At 43.9% G+C, this 16,155-nt stretch overlaps 1 protein-coding gene across 3 annotated transcripts in view; it reads left to right on the top strand.

Moving 5' to 3' along the window:
• BLVRA (biliverdin reductase A) overlaps positions 1 to 16,155 on the top strand; it is a 48,926-nt gene that overhangs the window by 22,766 nt on the left and 10,005 nt on the right. For all 3 annotated transcript variants that reach the window (XM_034963985.3, XM_055115876.2, XM_055115877.2), the window contains 3 exons: positions 6,699 to 6,820; positions 10,056 to 10,175; positions 11,523 to 11,620. In XM_034963985.3, the coding sequence (XP_034819876.1) occupies positions 6,699 to 6,820; positions 10,056 to 10,175; positions 11,523 to 11,620 (340 nt within the window). The remainder of the gene's footprint in view (positions 1 to 6,698; positions 6,821 to 10,055; positions 10,176 to 11,522; positions 11,621 to 16,155) is intronic.

The following is a 16,155-nucleotide window of genomic DNA, read 5'->3' as shown; positions in this document are numbered from 1 at the left end:
GGTGTAGAGGTTTACCCATTAAAACACATATGTGTAACCATCACCCCAGGATGTCAGGATGCAGAACCTCACCCCAAAACATTCTTTTCTGTTGCCCCTTTATAGTCACAACCTCCCCTTGCTACTGACCCCTGGCAACATATATCACCTCCTGTGTGATATACTTTTTTTTCCTGAAACAGTCTCACCCTTGTCACCCAGGCTGGAGTGCAGTGGTGTGATCTCAGCTCACTGCAACCTCTGCCTCCCGTTTCAAGCAATTCTTCAGCTGCAGCCTCCCATGTAGCGGGGATTATAGGAGTGGGCCACCACACCCAGCTAATTTTAATAGAGACTGAGTTTTGCCATGTTGGCCAGGCTGGTCTTGAACTCCTGACCTCAAGTGACCCAAATGCCTCTCGACCTCCCAAAGTGCTGGGATTACAGGCATGAGCCACAGTGCCCAGCCTGATATACTTTTAATGTACATAATTGTATTTTATATCATTTATATCTCATTCTCCATTTTTCTGTATGTTAAAGATATATAGTTAATCTGCTACACAGCAGCCCAGAATGTGCATCCATTTAGTCCTAACAAAAGGCCTAGGAGCAAGATGCTATTATTACCCATTTTGTAGATGAGGAAAATCAGCAATAAGTCAATTGCTGTAAGTCACAGGGGGTTAAGGAGCATCACAGAGATCTAAGCCCTGATGTTTTTGACTCATGAATGCCTTTGTTCTTGCCTATATCCAGCTAATCCCATCCATCTGGTTCAAAAGTCCTTTGTACTGCACAGTTTTCTCAAGAGTCCTCTCTCGGGAAGTCATACCTCCCTCTTATGAATTTCCATTGTGCTTTATGTATCTTTTCTTTTGTTACCTTCCCCTCCTGCTTTGACTGTAGCTCTCGGGGTGCCTCGCTCATCTTAGCATCCCCATGGCATCTGACTTGATGCCTCATGCATAGCTTATCTTCACTAATTATCAGTTGACTAAATGATAGGATGATTCAGAGACTGTTAAGTAATCTTCTAATGCAATCCAGAGCTTGGGAGGGTCAGTGAAAATGTAGAGGAAGGAAATCATATGACAGAAATTTTCAAGCAAAACGAGTTGTGGCCCAGAGGCTGGCTGGAGGGAGAAAGACAGAAGAAGGACCATCGGCCACAGTCGGGCTTTGATCCCAGGATGTTTGTTGAATGCAGGAATGACTCCAAGCATTTAAAGCTGGGGGCTGCCAGGATTCCTAGAGCTACTGGCTTTTGCCCAGAAGTTCAGAGTACAACCTGTCAGGAAGGGTGGATAATTGGAGTTTAGCACACAGCGTGAAGATCCAGGGCGCGGTGGGAAAGCCAGGTTGAAATGCCTTGGGAATGCGGCTTGGAAGAGAGGATGGCCCACAGCTCAGGATGCTAGGGTCTTTGGCATAGAGGTGGTCATGGAAACCCTGAGAATGAGGGGCCCCCATACTCTGGGGACATGGGAGAGAGAGAAAAATAGAGGGATGAAGACTGAGCTTTGGGAAATATGCACATCTTGGGTAAAATGAAGAAAAAAAGTGAAATGTGAAAAGAAAACCTCGGTAGCATGAGGTAAGAGAAGAAAGGAAGGAGTGAGTTTGAAGAAGGTCCAGGTAAGGGTCGCCCATGTCTGAAGTCCAGGAGGATGTGGCTGAGAAGAAGCCCTTGAATGTGATGAGAAGGTCTTGGATGACCCACGGTGAAGCAGGGAGGTATGGGAGTGAAAACCAATTGCAGCAGGGCCAGGAGGGGTGAGAGGAGTCTGGGGCACTTGGGGTCATTGGACAGGGCAGGGGCAGGGGCAGCAGAGGACTCTGAGCACTGTAGAGGGAGCTCCAGGAAGGGAAGCGGGAGTGAGCCAAGGCGCTATACACTGCAGAATTCTCACCTTCCTGGAGCAGCCCTCTGATATTTATGTCTGTTTTCAGTGGTGGTTTATATTTTAGATAGTGAATACATTTGTGTGATTCTAAACTTTAAAGAAGAAAAAAAGAAAAAAAAAATTTTCTATGAGAAGTCTTCTTCCCTCCTATCCCTGTTTCCCAGCCACTCTGTTTTTCTTGCTCCCAGCAAGAGCATGTCGCCAGTTTCAGTGTTACAGGTTTCTGGGCTGTCTTTTCAAAGAGATTCTAAACATAGACAGTATCTTTTTCCTTTGGCTACCACCCCTCCTGTTACTACACAGACTGTAGCACACAGTGCACACTAGGCTGTCCTTTGCTTCTTTCACCCGATCATCTATCTTGGAGACCAGTCCCTTTCAATACATAAAGGGCTTCCTCGTTCTTTTATTTTTATATTGCCGTGTAATACTCTGTTTCACGAGTCGATCATAACTTTCATAGCCAGCCTGTTATTAATGACATATAGATTATTTCCATCTTTTGCTTGTTATAAGCAAGGCTGCAGTAAGCCTAAGTCACTTGACTTGTGTAGCTCTATAGGACACATTATCTTACAGTTGGATTTACCAGAACAAAGGGCATTTGCATTTTAATTTGTAATAAATATTTCCAAGTTGCTCTCCGTAAAGCAGGTTCTTCTCTCCCTCCTGCAACATATGAACATACCTGTTTCCCCAGGCCAACCAATGTGTTATCAAACTTTTTTTAAATTCTTGCAAATAGTGGATGAAAACGACTAGCTTGTTCTGTCCGACTGCCTGGAGTCTCCTTCCACCTTTTCAGCACCTGCCCTCATGCCTCACCTTGAAGTTTTTCTACAGTGATTTTACATTTTCTTCTACCCTCTTTATCTCAAAAAAAATTTTTTTTCTAAGTTGGCAGAGCACATTCCTAACTCTATGAACTCCATTTTTGCATCTGGAGTGCCAAACACCAGCTTCTCTGAGTCCAAGGGTGGGGGCGCAAGCTCACTCTGTGACTGTGATTTGGACCTAAGTGAGTTTTTTAGTCACTTTGCTGTGCTTATGTGTCCTTTTCTGCTGTCTCAAAACTGCTCCTGTTCTTTGTTCCTTAAATACCACCTCTATAGGGCTATTTGTAGTGGCATTTTCCCAAAGGTTCAGGATAGCAGAGCACAGCAGACAACTGAAAATGGAACTGTAGATGTCCTGGTTTCTGGAAGTCCATTGCTCCCTCCTCCACTGGGCGTTTCTCACTGGCTTCCTTCTCTGCAGATTTCAGCCTTTTGCTAACCTGCGTGCACTTTCCCCTTTCCTCTGCCTCCTACTGGTTCCTAGCCCCAAAGTTTTAGCTGCTACTACAGGGTGGTCTAGCAATCTCTGATTTGCAGTTTCCCTTCAGAACGCACCTTCAAGATCCCTCATGTAAAATGAAGAGGCTCACATTAAAAGGCCTAACAAGTAATTTTTCTCAAAAATAAAGTTCTTCCCCTAAGAGGAGCTTGACTATTAAGATACCAGTGTCTTCACTCATATCCTTTTTTTTTTTTTTTTTTTGAGATGGAGTGTTGCTCTGTCGCCCAGGCTGAAGTGCAGTGGTGCAATCTTGGCTCACCGCAACCCCTGCCTCCCCGGTTCAAGCGATTCTCCTGCCTCAGGCTACCAAGTAGCTGGGGTTACAGGCACCCGCCACCACCATACCTGGCTAATTTTTTGTATTTTTAGTAGAGGCAGGGTTTCACTATGTTGGTCGGGCAAGTCTGGAAACTCCTGACCTCAAGTGATCCGCCCACCTCAGCCTCCCAGAGTGCTGGGTTTACAGACATGAGCTACTGCCCTGGGCCTTTCACCCATATCTTGTCCCTGTGTGTCAGTTTTGCAAGGCAGTAATATCGAAACCAAATCCTAAAGCAGTTTATAATTTAGCCTGACACACTGTGCAAGCCAGGTTTTGTATGCAAGTTTGTGTGTATCATTAACTAATGAAATCTTAAAAAGCAATTTGGCTTATTTATAGATAATGGAGCTGTTTCTTAACCTTGTGCCTTTTTTTTAAGCTGGTAGAAGCATATCCTGGTTATTATCTGGAATGTAGTAATACGGTAACCTTAAGAATGCCATAAATATTTAACCTAATAAGGGGATTGCTAGTCTTCTTTTCTTGATTGAAAGGGAAACAAATATTAATATTTGATCATTAATGTGTGTTTTGGCTGTACAGATTTCTCCAGAGGCTGTCTTACTGCTTTTTGGTAATTAGAAATTACCAAAAAAAAAAAAAAAGAAAACAAGACTAGTAACCCAAAAAGGACTTACTTGGTGAAATTGTCAATTGTCAGTTGGGCACTGTGGCCACTCCTTCCCGTACTCTTCCCTGACTTCCAGAAGAGAAGCCAGGAACTAGGTCTCCCAGAGTCCCCTTTTATATGTGAAGTCCACTCCCAGGACTCCCAGGAAACTTGCAAGGCTGAAGAAAGAGAGGCAGTTAGTCATAGGAGACAGTTCAGTCAGATGTGTGAGCCAAGGCCAGTGTACGGTTTAGCAGCAGTGGACAGTCAGGCTCTGTGAATCACTCTTCCTAAGCTGCAGGCTGACAGAGGCTGAGATCCTTTCCAGACCTCTTGGCTTCTGGGCAAGTTCTGGAGAATCTCTCGCTTCAATATTGAATTGTATAACAACAGTACAAGGTCTAGGAGAAAAGAAATGGAAGTGTACTGTTGTCAGGTTCTTTATAGTATATGTGGAATAGTGCATAATATTACTTTAAAGTAGACTGTGGTAAGTAAAATATATAATATAAAATCCTTAACTTCTGAAAAAGAGTTATAGCTAATAGCCAACAAATGGGATAAAATGGAATCATAATAAATATTCTAATTAATCCAAAATAAGGCAGGAAAAGAGGGGAAAAAGAACAGATTGAACAAATAGCAGGATTTCTATAGAATTTGAATGGAAACCCAACCATATCAATAATCACAATGTAAATTGTCTAAACGTTTCAACTAAAAGGCAGAGATTGTTAGACTGAGTTAAAAAAAGCAAGACCTAACTATATGCTGCCTATAAGAAACTAACTATAGCTATGAAAACACATATAGATTAAATGTGAAAGGTTGGGAAAAAAATGTATTATGCAACACTGATCAACAGAAATTGGGAATGGATTGTTAATATCAGACAAAATAAATTATAGGGCAAAAAATATTACCAGGAATAAAAATGGTCATTTAAGAAAGATAAAGGGGTCAATTAAAAAAAAGGACATAACCATCCTAAACATGTATGTATCTAATAACAGAGTTTTGAAATATGTGGGTCAAAACTGATAGAACTGAAAGGAGAAATACACAGTTATATACAATTATATTCAGAGATTTCTCTACCCTCAATAATTGCTAGAGCAAGGAGACAGAAAATCAGGAAGGATACGGAAGACCTGAACAACACAATCAACCAACTTGATCTAACAGACTTATAGAACACTCCACCCAACAATAGCAGAATACACATTCTTTTCAAGTGTGCCCAGAACATTAACCAAGGTAGACCACATCCCGTATCATAAAATATCTCAATAAATCTAAAAGGATTCAACTCATTTAAAGAATGTTCTCTGACCACAGTGGGATTAAATGAGAAATCAATAATAGAAAAACATTTGGCAAATCCCCAAACATTTGGAAGAAATCCTGGAAGAAGAAGACGAGCAGTGGGCACAGGAAGAGGGGCAGAGTCAGTGGGAAGTGGTGACAACTGGGTACAGAGGTGAAGAAAAGGGGCAAATCTGAGATGACATTCATGTTTCTATGCTCAGAGGCATCCAAGAAGTGAGTTTAAGGGATGCATGGAGATAATTTTTTTTTTTTGAGATAGAGTCTCACTCTGTCACCCAGGCTGGAGTGCAGTGGCGCTATCTTGGGTCACTGCAATCTCCGCCTCCCAGGTTCAAGCAATTCTCCTGCCTCGGCCTCCTAAGTAGCTGGGATTACAGGCGCCTGCCAACAGGCCCAGCTAATTTTTGTATTTTTAGTAGAGACGAGGTTTCTCCATGTTGGCCAGGCTGGTCTGGAACTCCTGACCTCAAGTGATCCACCTGCCTTGGCCTCCCAAAGTGCTGGGATTACAGGCATGAGCCACCGTGCCCAGTGCATGGAGATAAATTTTATCAGTTTTTATTATACTGAGTTGCTGTATAACTTAAAAGTCAGTTTGATTTTTCACTGTAATACTGTTCACATACAGCCTCCAGCAGTGCACTTAAATAATATTTAAGATACTGCAGTATCTTAAATGTGGAACTCAGAAGGCTGTAGTGAAGAGTCAAAGCCTCTGGATCCCACGCTGAGTAAGGTGACCAATCATGGTTTGCCCATTTGCCTCCTCTGCCAGCATCTGATGAAGAAGCTGTGCCCTCTGAATGACTCCCAGTAGTATCAGATTCATGTGTCCACTGGAGGAGGGACCCAGGGAGGGCAGAAGTCAGGCCATGGGCTGGGTCTGGCTTAATGGGGAAAGCTCCCTCATTATTGGAGATGGGGCAGTAGAAGTGGAGAGCCAAATTGGGGGAACACTTTCTGTGGGTGCTCGGAAGGTTTTCAACCTAAAGACATGGTGGAGCACCTTCAAGAACAGGTTTTGGCGGGACTGACTTCTCTCCAAGCCTCCATTTCGGGGACTGTCTCATCCCATCCTGATGCCGTGGCTTCCTGTGTGTTTTGGGCTGGCTTCCATCTTGCTCGTCGGGACCCTGCCAGCTCCTTTGTTTTGTAGTTTTCTGCTCGATGCGTACAGTGTTTTCAGACTCCACCTTGGTCCCTTGTGTTTCAGCCCGAGAGGAAGTTTGGCGTGGTGGTGGTTGGTGTTGGCCGAGCCGGCTCCGTGCGAATGAGGGACTTGCGGAATCCACACCCTTCCTCAGCGTTCCTGAACCTGATTGGCTTCGTGTCGAGGTGGCTCACAATGTCTTTGTGCTTCATAATTCGTGGAAAGCCCAGTGAGGCGGATTAACTGCAGGACATGGAGATTTTCCAGACCCAGGGCAGGGAGAGCCATCTCCCAACTGAGAACTGTGCTTAGGGTCAGCCCCATAAGATCTCAGGTTGGGATGGGTCTGGGAACTGAAGCTTGCTGGGCCTGCAGCTGGGATGCACAGTAGGTTGGCCTGGGAGACTGGAAGACAGAGGCAGGAGGGTGAGCTCAAGGCTGACAGTTAGAGAAGGGGCACAGAAAACACATGTATGGGGCTTTGGCCTGAAAGGCTTTCGGTGTGCACCGGGGAATCCTGACATAGTCATCATGACAGCCGTCCTAGGTGGTCCTGGGCTCTACATGTGATATTTCCTTCTACGTAGTGTTATTACCCCCCAGTTTACAGACAAGGAGGCTGAACCACAGAAAGCTTAAGTAATCTGCCTGAAGTCACACAGCTGGAAAGTCTAAGAACTGAAGTTGAGCAGAAGTCTGTTTCCAAAGCCCATCTTTTAAACACCATGTGTTCTTTTGCCATTGGTAATTTTGAGCCTCACTTTTATTATTATTATTTTTTTTTTGAGACAGAGTCTCACTCTGTCACCCAAGCTGCAGCGCCATGGTGCAATCACAGTGCACTGCAGCCTTGACCGTCTGGGCTCAAGTGATCCTCCTGCCCCACAGCTCAAGTGGTCCTCCTGCCTCAGCCTTCTGAGTAGCTGGGACTACAGACACACACACCACCACGCCTGGATAATTTTTTTTTTTTTTTTTTTGTAGAGACAGGGTCTCCCTATGTTGCCTAGACTGGTCTCAAACTCCTGGGGTCAAGTGATCCTCCTGCCTCGGCCTCCCAAAGTGCTGAGATTATAGGCGTGAGCCAGTGCACCCAGCCTCCCCCTTTTCTTTAAGGATTCATTTATCTCCAGTCAAAATCAAACTTATCACCTTGTTTCTTCTTCCCCCATGCTCAAATTTTCCACTCACCCCTGTACACACACACACACACACACACACGCACACACACGCACCACTCACCAGACTAATCCTGTATAACATCATTTGTCAATATTAATTGTGAACTAGATACAGGCACCAGACTAATCCTGTGTAACATCATTTATCCATATTAATTTTGGACTAGGTGCAGGCACTGGGCTGGGCCTGAAGACATGGTCGTGAGCAAGTTAGGCAACTCTTTTTCTAGTGCTTTAGAGACATCAGATAAATATTTACACAAAGCATAAGTAACAATTGTGATGGTCTATGTAGAAATTTTTTCATGTTTTCATTCATGGGGCCATCCTCTTCCGGCCTGTCTCAAAACGTGGCCCCACTTTTAAGGATTTAAAATGGGCTTGGAGGCACCAGGGAGACCCAGAAGTGCTAGAATCTGCCCTTGGCCAGCCTTTTCCTCCCCATAAGATTCCAAGGGAGCTGCACACAAATGGGAGAGCAAAGTTAAGATCAGGCAACACCGTAACCCCCATTGCACCCCTATCTGGAGCTGGGACCACACACAGCACTTGGGCGCAAGGCTGAAATGGGACCTTTCCTTTTCCCTTAAGCCCCAGTCCTCTGCCAGTTGGCTTCCAGGGTCAGCTCAGTGGGAACACCTACACTACCCAGGTTGTATGGGAGGATGGCCAGGTCATACCACTGCATGACAGCCCTGCCAGTACTCACACTGTTTCCCTCTTCACATACCCTTCCCTTCCTGACCTACCTGCTAAGTTCTACCTCCTCCCCAGGAAGCTTTTCTGGTGTATTCCTTTCCCACCCTGAGTCTCCATCTCCTACTTCCAAGCACCACATTTCTCCTGGTAGTCTTGTGGTAGTGGTATGTACGTGTGTGTGTGTGTGTGTGTGTGTGTGTGTGTGTGTGTGTGTCTTCCTCTAGCTGACTGAGCTCATTGAAAGGTGATGATTTTAATTTGTTCTCCATGATTTCTCCTACAGCGCCTAGTACATAATAGGCAAACAATAAGTATTGCTGAAATTGAGCAATTTAGTTTGGGTGGCCCCATTAAAGAAACCTAGCATAATACTCTTTGGGAGCTAAATTTTCCTGAATGCTTTCTGCCTGCTGCAGCTCAGCTGGAGCTCTGAGTGGGCTGAGGGCCTTCTGCTTGCTAGCTGTCCCACATTCCCCCATGACTGCCACCCTTAGAGGGCTACTCTCCTGCCCCAGCCGCTGCACTGGGAGGTGTACGGACTGCTGGGGCTTTGGCTCTTCGAAGACTGCAGCTCCCCCATGCTCTAGAAGAGTCAGAAGGCCTTGGCTTCCCCTCCTGCTTCTGCTCCTGGTTAGTCAAGGCTATCACTGCCTATTATGTGCTAGGCATTGTAGGAGAAATCATGGAGAACGAATTCCTCACCTTCCAATGAGCTCAGTTGGCCAGAGGGAGGAAGACACACACACAGACACACACACACACAAACATGTGTGCGTACATACTTCTGGGCTTCGTTAGCTTAGCTATAAAGTAGCTCAAAGTCGCATGCCAGTTTGCACCCTAAATGTGTTAACGTATTGGATTTGGATTAGGTTTGGTAGTCACAATGTTTGGCCAAGTGCTTGGAACTGGAAGTGACCATAGAGATCACTTCTCATGAGATAAAAGTAGATTGTTCCTTTTATTTTTATGTTATTTTATTTTTGAGGAGTCTTGCTCTGTCACCCAGGCTGGAGTGCTGTGGTGCAATCTCGGCTCACTGCAACCTCCATCTCCCGGATTCAAGTGATTCTCCTGCCTCAGCCTCCCAGGTAGCTGGGATTACAGGTGCCCACCACCACATTTGGCTAACTTTTGTATTTTTTGTAGATACAGGGTTTCACCATGTTGGCCAGGCTGGTCTTGAACTCCTGACCTCAAGTGATCCACCCACCTCGGCCTCCCAAAGTGCTGGGATTATAGGCTTGAGCCACCGCGCCCAGCTGTTTCTTTTGTTTTGGAGATGAAGTAATTCAAGACTCTCCCAGGTCATACACGCTGTGAATGGTACTGTTGGCACTCAATGCCAGATCCCCTGACTTGAACTCTGAGGCTATTTTTCTCACTCCACAATGGAAAATAGCCTGGAAGTGGGAGAGAAGAAACTCATTTCTTCATTTCTGGCAGCAGATCACCAGGACCTGTCGGGAGGAGGGGAGAAGGATGGTGCTCCTTTCTTCTGTCTACCATTGAGTTCCATTTCTCTGTTACTCTGAAATAGAAGGGAGCTCGGGAGCGTTGATGGAGTCCAGCAGATTTCTTTGGAGGATGCTCTTTCCAGCCAAGAGGTGGAGGTCGCCTATATCTGCAGTGAGAGCTCCAGCCATGAGGACTACATCAGGTGGGTTTTCCACACAGGCAGTCCTTGCCTTACACAGCAGTGCAGTACTGCAAAAATGAGCAAGCAAGCTAAAACACCCTGCAAAGGAGTCAGAAGAGCCAGTGAGAAAATTACAATTGCTCTGTGACCAATCACAGAAATGTCAAAACATTAAGAAATTCTTATTGCTGGTTATAAATATATAAGGAAGTGAAAAAATAGTAAAATTAATATTTAGTATGTGTAATTTGAAACATTAGAAACATTCAGAATTAAAGTGTTTTATTTCTCTGTAAAAACCCATTGAGAGTAGTTTTCAACAGTAGTGGCCTCCTTCTTCTCACCAGACAGTTTAGGATGTGGAGCCGGCATCCTTGGCAAATTATCATACTCCTTTCTCAGTTTGGATCAGCTTCCAACGTTTTCTCCTTTGTGCTTTCAATGTCATAAAATAACGGTTGAGTTCCTTTAACCCTCAGGACCTGGCAGCTAACAGGGAAGTGCCAGCTGCCTTCCTCAGTCTAGCTTCCTTCTAGGTTCTTACAGCTGCTCCCACCATGCTGTTTCCCATGGGTAAGATGCTTCCTCTTTATCAGTCTAGCTCTAGAGTAGACAAAAATACCTTTCCTTGGCTTTCCTTAACCTTTTCTGGCACCAGAGTGTATTTCCTTAAGAAAAGTGATTCTGACATAAGTCCCATGCTTATAAATATTTGTACTCTGGTATCCACAGAATGAAATCTGAACTGCTGAGCACAGAATTGTAGGTCCTTCACAGTCAGGCCCCCAGCTACTTTTCCAACGTTATTATCCTCCACGGCCTGTAGTCCATTCCCCTGCCACACTGAAGTTTGCCGATTGAACAAAGCCCCACAAATGCCCAAGCCCCTGCATACGCTGCTGACAGTGAAATATACTCACATGTTGCACCTGGAAAATGTCTGCTCATACTTTGAGACCCAGTTCATAGGTCCTTAGTGAAATCTTTTCAGACTGCCTCAGGCAAAGCTAGCCGCTGTGGGTTTTGTAGCCTTTATAGCCACCATGTGGTGATAGGAAATTTATTTGTTAATGTGTCTTTATTTCTCCTCCACAGTAATTGGTAAATAGTACTTAGTTGAATAAATGAATGGTTGAATGTTCAAATTAACACATAACCAGAAAGTTGATCTGTCACAGGATAGTAGAAAACAATGTAGGATACAGTTCTTCCTCCATATCCCGTGGCACTGACTCCTACCCTCAGTCATGACACATTCACACACAGAAACTCTCATGCCTTTATAACATTCTGTTCTCTATTATGCAGAGTATTTTAGTGAAGCTTATTCGAAGTGTTCTTTCTCTGTATTTGTCTCGTTTACCAAAGGCAGTTCCTTAATGCTGGCAAGCACGTCCTTGTGGAATACCCCATGACACTGTCATTGGCGGCCGCTCAGGAACTGTGGGAGCTGGCTGAGCAGAAAGGTAATGTATCTTACCAAGAGTTTCTGCCTCCAGGATTTCTGTGATATCATCTTTATGCCTTTAAAACTTAACCCCATTTCAGATATCTCCTCCTCCTGGCTACACTGGCACTGTGGGCTCCCAACTGCCTCCTCACCCCCACACTGTAAACACACATAGTGGAGGGCAGAAGGATGGGTGGGAATTTGCAAACTTTTGGTCAAAGCTTATCAGCTTATTTTACTCACTCTAAGGAAAAAATATGAATTAGTTTTCACCTATGCTTATGTCATGATATTATTTTGGCTTTATTCATGTGATACTTATATTGCTAAATGCTGGGGTATCCTAAAAATGCTCAAATCAGAGAAACTGATTGTCTTATTTGCATAGTTGGTAGTTTTTGTTGTTTCTAAACAGGAATAACCATTTATTCAATATTTAGTATATGCTAGGAACTTGGAAACTCTGCTAAGCACTTCATATGTTATTTTGCTTAATTCTTCTAGAATCCCTTGGAGGTATATATTTTCTCTAGATGCTGTATAGAAAAATATAGCTCAAAGAAGTTAATTTGTGCCAGGTCACAAAGCTAATAACATGACTACTAAGTGGGAGGTAGAGATTTTAATCAAATCCTACAGGGCTCTTAAGTTCACATTTGTTCCCCTAAGCCATACCACCCTCCAGAAGGGAGAAATTAAGACTTTCCCAGGCCAGACGCAGTGGCTCATGCCCTGTCAGCCCAGCACTTTGGGAGGCCAAGGAGCTCGGGACAACCCTGGGCAACATAATGAGACCCTGTTTCTACAAAAATCTTTTACAACTTTTTTTTTTTTTTTTTTGGTGGGGTACAGAGTCTTGCTGTGTCACCCAGGCTGGAGTTCAATGGCACCATCTCAGCTCACTGCAACCTCCGCCTCCTGGGTTCAAGGGATTCTCCTTCCTCAGCCTCCTGAGTAGCTAGGACTACAGGCGCCCACCACCATGCCCAGCTAATTTTTGTATTTTTAGTAGAGATGGGGTTTCACGATGTTGGACACAATGGTCTCAAACTCCTGACCTCGCGATCCACCCACCTCGGCCTCCCAAAGTGCTGGGATTACAGGCATGAGTGACCGCGCCCGGCATACAAAATTTTTAATTACAAGAAAAAAAAAAAAAAGACTCAGCTGGGCACAGTGGCTCACACATGTAATCCCAGCACTTTAGGAGGCTCTGATGGATAGATTATTTGAGCCCAGGAGTTTGAGACCAGCCTGGGCAACATGGTGAAACCCCATCTCTACTGAAAATACAAAAATTAACTGGGTGTGGTGGTGCATACCGGTAGTCCCAGCTACTTGGAAGTTCACCTGAACCTTAGGAGGTTGAGGCTGCAGTGAACCATGATCGGGCCACTGCACTCTAGTCTGGGCAACAGAGTGAGACCCTGTCTCAAAAATAAAAATAAAAATTCTTTAAAAGACCTACCCAGACAAACAAAAACCAAGTGAGTTGATCACTACTAGACCTGCCCTACAGGAAATGCTAAAGGAAGTCTTTCAAGTTAAAGTGAAAACACTAGACAGCAACACAAAAATATTGCTCTCTGGTAAAGGTAAATATATAGACAAATACAGACTTCCGTAGTATTGTAATGTTGACATATAAATCACTTTAGGCCAGGCACGGTGGCTCAAGCCTGTAATCCCAGGACTTGGGGAGGCCGAGGCAAGCAGATCATTTGAGGTCAGGAGTTCAAGACCATCCTGGCCAACATGGTGAAACCCCATCTCTACTAAAAATAAAAAAATTAGCTGGGCGTGGTGGCGCTTGCCTGTAGTCCCAGCTACTCAGGAGGCTGAGGCAGCAGAATTGCTTGAACCTGGGAGGCGGAGGTTGCAGTGAGCTGAGATGGTGCCACTGCACTCCAGCCTGGGTAACACCATGAAACTCTATCTCTAAATAAATAAATAAATAAATAAATAAATAAATATCACTTTAAATCCTGGCATAGAATTTAAAAGACAAAAAAATACAAACTATGTTAATGGATGTATAGTATAAAAAGATGTAATTGGTAACATTAATAGCAAAGTGGGGGGTCAGAGATATAAAGGAGTAGAATTTTGTATGTGATTGAGTTAAGTTGTTAGCAGTTTAAAATAGATTATGCAGTCGGGTGTGGTGGCTCATGCCTGTCATCCCAGCACTTTGGGAAGCCGAGGCTGGTGGATCACCTAAAGTCAGGATTTCAAGAGGAGCCTGGGCAACATGGTGAAACTCCGTCTCTACTAATAATACAAAAATTAGCTGGGCCTGGTGGCACGTGCCTGTAATCCCAGCTACTCCAGAGGCTAAGGCACGAGAATCGCTTGAACCCAGGAGGTGGAGGTTGCAGTGAGCCAAGATTGTGCCATTGCACTTTAGCCTGGGCGACACAGTGAGACTCCATCTCAGAAATTAAATACATACATAAATAAATAATAAAAATAGATTGTGCCTGTAATCCCAGCACTTTGGGAGGCTGAGGCGGGCGAATCACCTGAGGTCAGGATTTCAAGACCAGCCTAGCCAACATGGTGAAACCCCATCTCTACTAAAAATACAAAAATTAGCCAGGTGTGGTGGCGCGCACATATAGTCCCAGCTACTGGGGAGGCTGAGGCAGGAGAATTGCTTGAACCCAGGAGGCAGAGGTTGCAGTGAGGGAGATCGCACCACTGCACTCCAGCCTGGGCAATGGAGTGAGACTCTGCTCAAACAAAGCAAAACAATACAAAACTGACAAGATGTAATGAAAGCAGTACTAAGAGAGAAGTGGGTAGTTGTAAATGCTTACATTAAACAAGAAGAAAGATCTCAAATCGACATCCTAACTTTACATTTCAAGGGACTAGGAAAAGAAGAGCAAACTCCATCGAAAATTAGCAGAAAAAAGCAAGTAAAGATTAGAACATAAATAAAATAGAGAGTAGAAAAGCAATAGAAAAAATCAACAAAACCAAGTTTTTTTGAAAAAAATCCATAAAATTGACAGAATTTTAGCAGATTAAGAAAAAAAAGAGTCGGCCGGGTGCAGTGGCTCACGCCTGTAATCCCAGCACTTTGGGAGGCCAAGGAGGACAGATCACGAGGTCAAAAGTCCAAGACCTGCCTGGCCAAAATAGTGAAACCCCATCTCTACTAAAAATACAAAAATTAGCCAGGCATGGTGGCACATGCCTATAGTCCCAGCTACTCGGGAGGCTGAGGCAGGAGAATCACTTGAACCCAGGAGGTGGAGGTTGTGCTGAGGGGAGGTTGTGGTGAGCCGAGATTGCACCACTGTACTCCATCCTGGGCAACAGAGCGAGACTCTGTCTCACAAAAAAAAAAAAGAAAAGAAAAGAAAAGAAAAAAAGAGTAAAGACTCAAACTAAAGTCAGAAGTGAAAGAGGAGACATTACAACCAATGCTGCTGAAATAAAAAGGATTATAAGAGACTACAATGAACACTTATACAATTGTTATATTCCAACAATCGGATAATCTAGAAAGGGATAAATACCTAGTAGCATATAACCTACTAAGACTGAATCATGAAGAAACAAAAATCTGAACAGATTTATAACTAGTAAGGAGATTGAACCAGTAATTAAACACCTCCCAATAAAGAAAAGCCTAAAACCAGATGGCTTCACTGGAGAATTCTACCAAGTGTTTCAGTCTCTTCAAAAAGTGGTCCCAGGAAAACAGGATATCCACATGCAAAAGAATGAAGTTGGACACTTACCTTACACCATATAAAAAATTCACTCAAATGAATTAAAGAACTAAATTTAAGACCTAAAAGTGTAATATTGTTAGAAGAAAACATGGGAAAGCATCAAGATGTTGGATTTGGCAATAATGTCTTACATACGACATCAAAAACACAGGCAAAAAAAGCAAAAAACAGACAAATGGACTAATCAAACTTAAAACCTTCTGTGCCTCAAAGGAAGCAATCAACTGAGTGAAAAAGCAGTCTATGTAATGGGTGAAGATATCTGCAAATCTTATCTTTGATAAGAGATCAATATCCAGAATGTCTAAAGAACTCTACAACTCAACAACAAACAAACCAAATAAACTGATTTTAAAATGGGCAAAGGACTTGGATAGACATTTTTCTGAAGAAGTTATACAGACGGCAAACAATCATATGAAAAGATGCTCAATACCACTAATCCTTATAGAAATGCAAATCAAATCCACAGCCACCGTCAGTAACCACCAGCATCAGTCAGCAGCCATCAACATGGAAGCAAGACCTTCCTCCAGCAAAAAGATGGAGGATCAGATGGTAGCATTTTTTGTTTGTTTTTGTTTTTTGGTTTTTTAAGACACTCTCGCCCTGTTACCTAGGCTTGAACACAGTGGCGCAAACCTCCGCCTCCTGGGTTCAAGTGATTCTTGTGCCTCAGCCACCTGAGTAACTGGGATTATAGGTGCACACCACCACACACAGCTAATTTTTGTATTTTTAGCAGAGATGGGGTTTCGCCATGTTGGCCAGGCTGGTCTTGAACTCCTGGCCTCAAGTGATCCGC

The sequence above is a fragment of the Pan paniscus genome, chromosome 6, assembly GCF_029289425.2.
Source record: "Pan paniscus chromosome 6, NHGRI_mPanPan1-v2.0_pri, whole genome shotgun sequence".
NCBI lineage: Eukaryota > Metazoa > Chordata > Mammalia > Primates > Hominidae > Pan > Pan paniscus.
The sequence above is the reverse complement of the archived record's forward strand: the minus strand, read 5'-3'. Positions and strand labels throughout refer to the sequence as shown.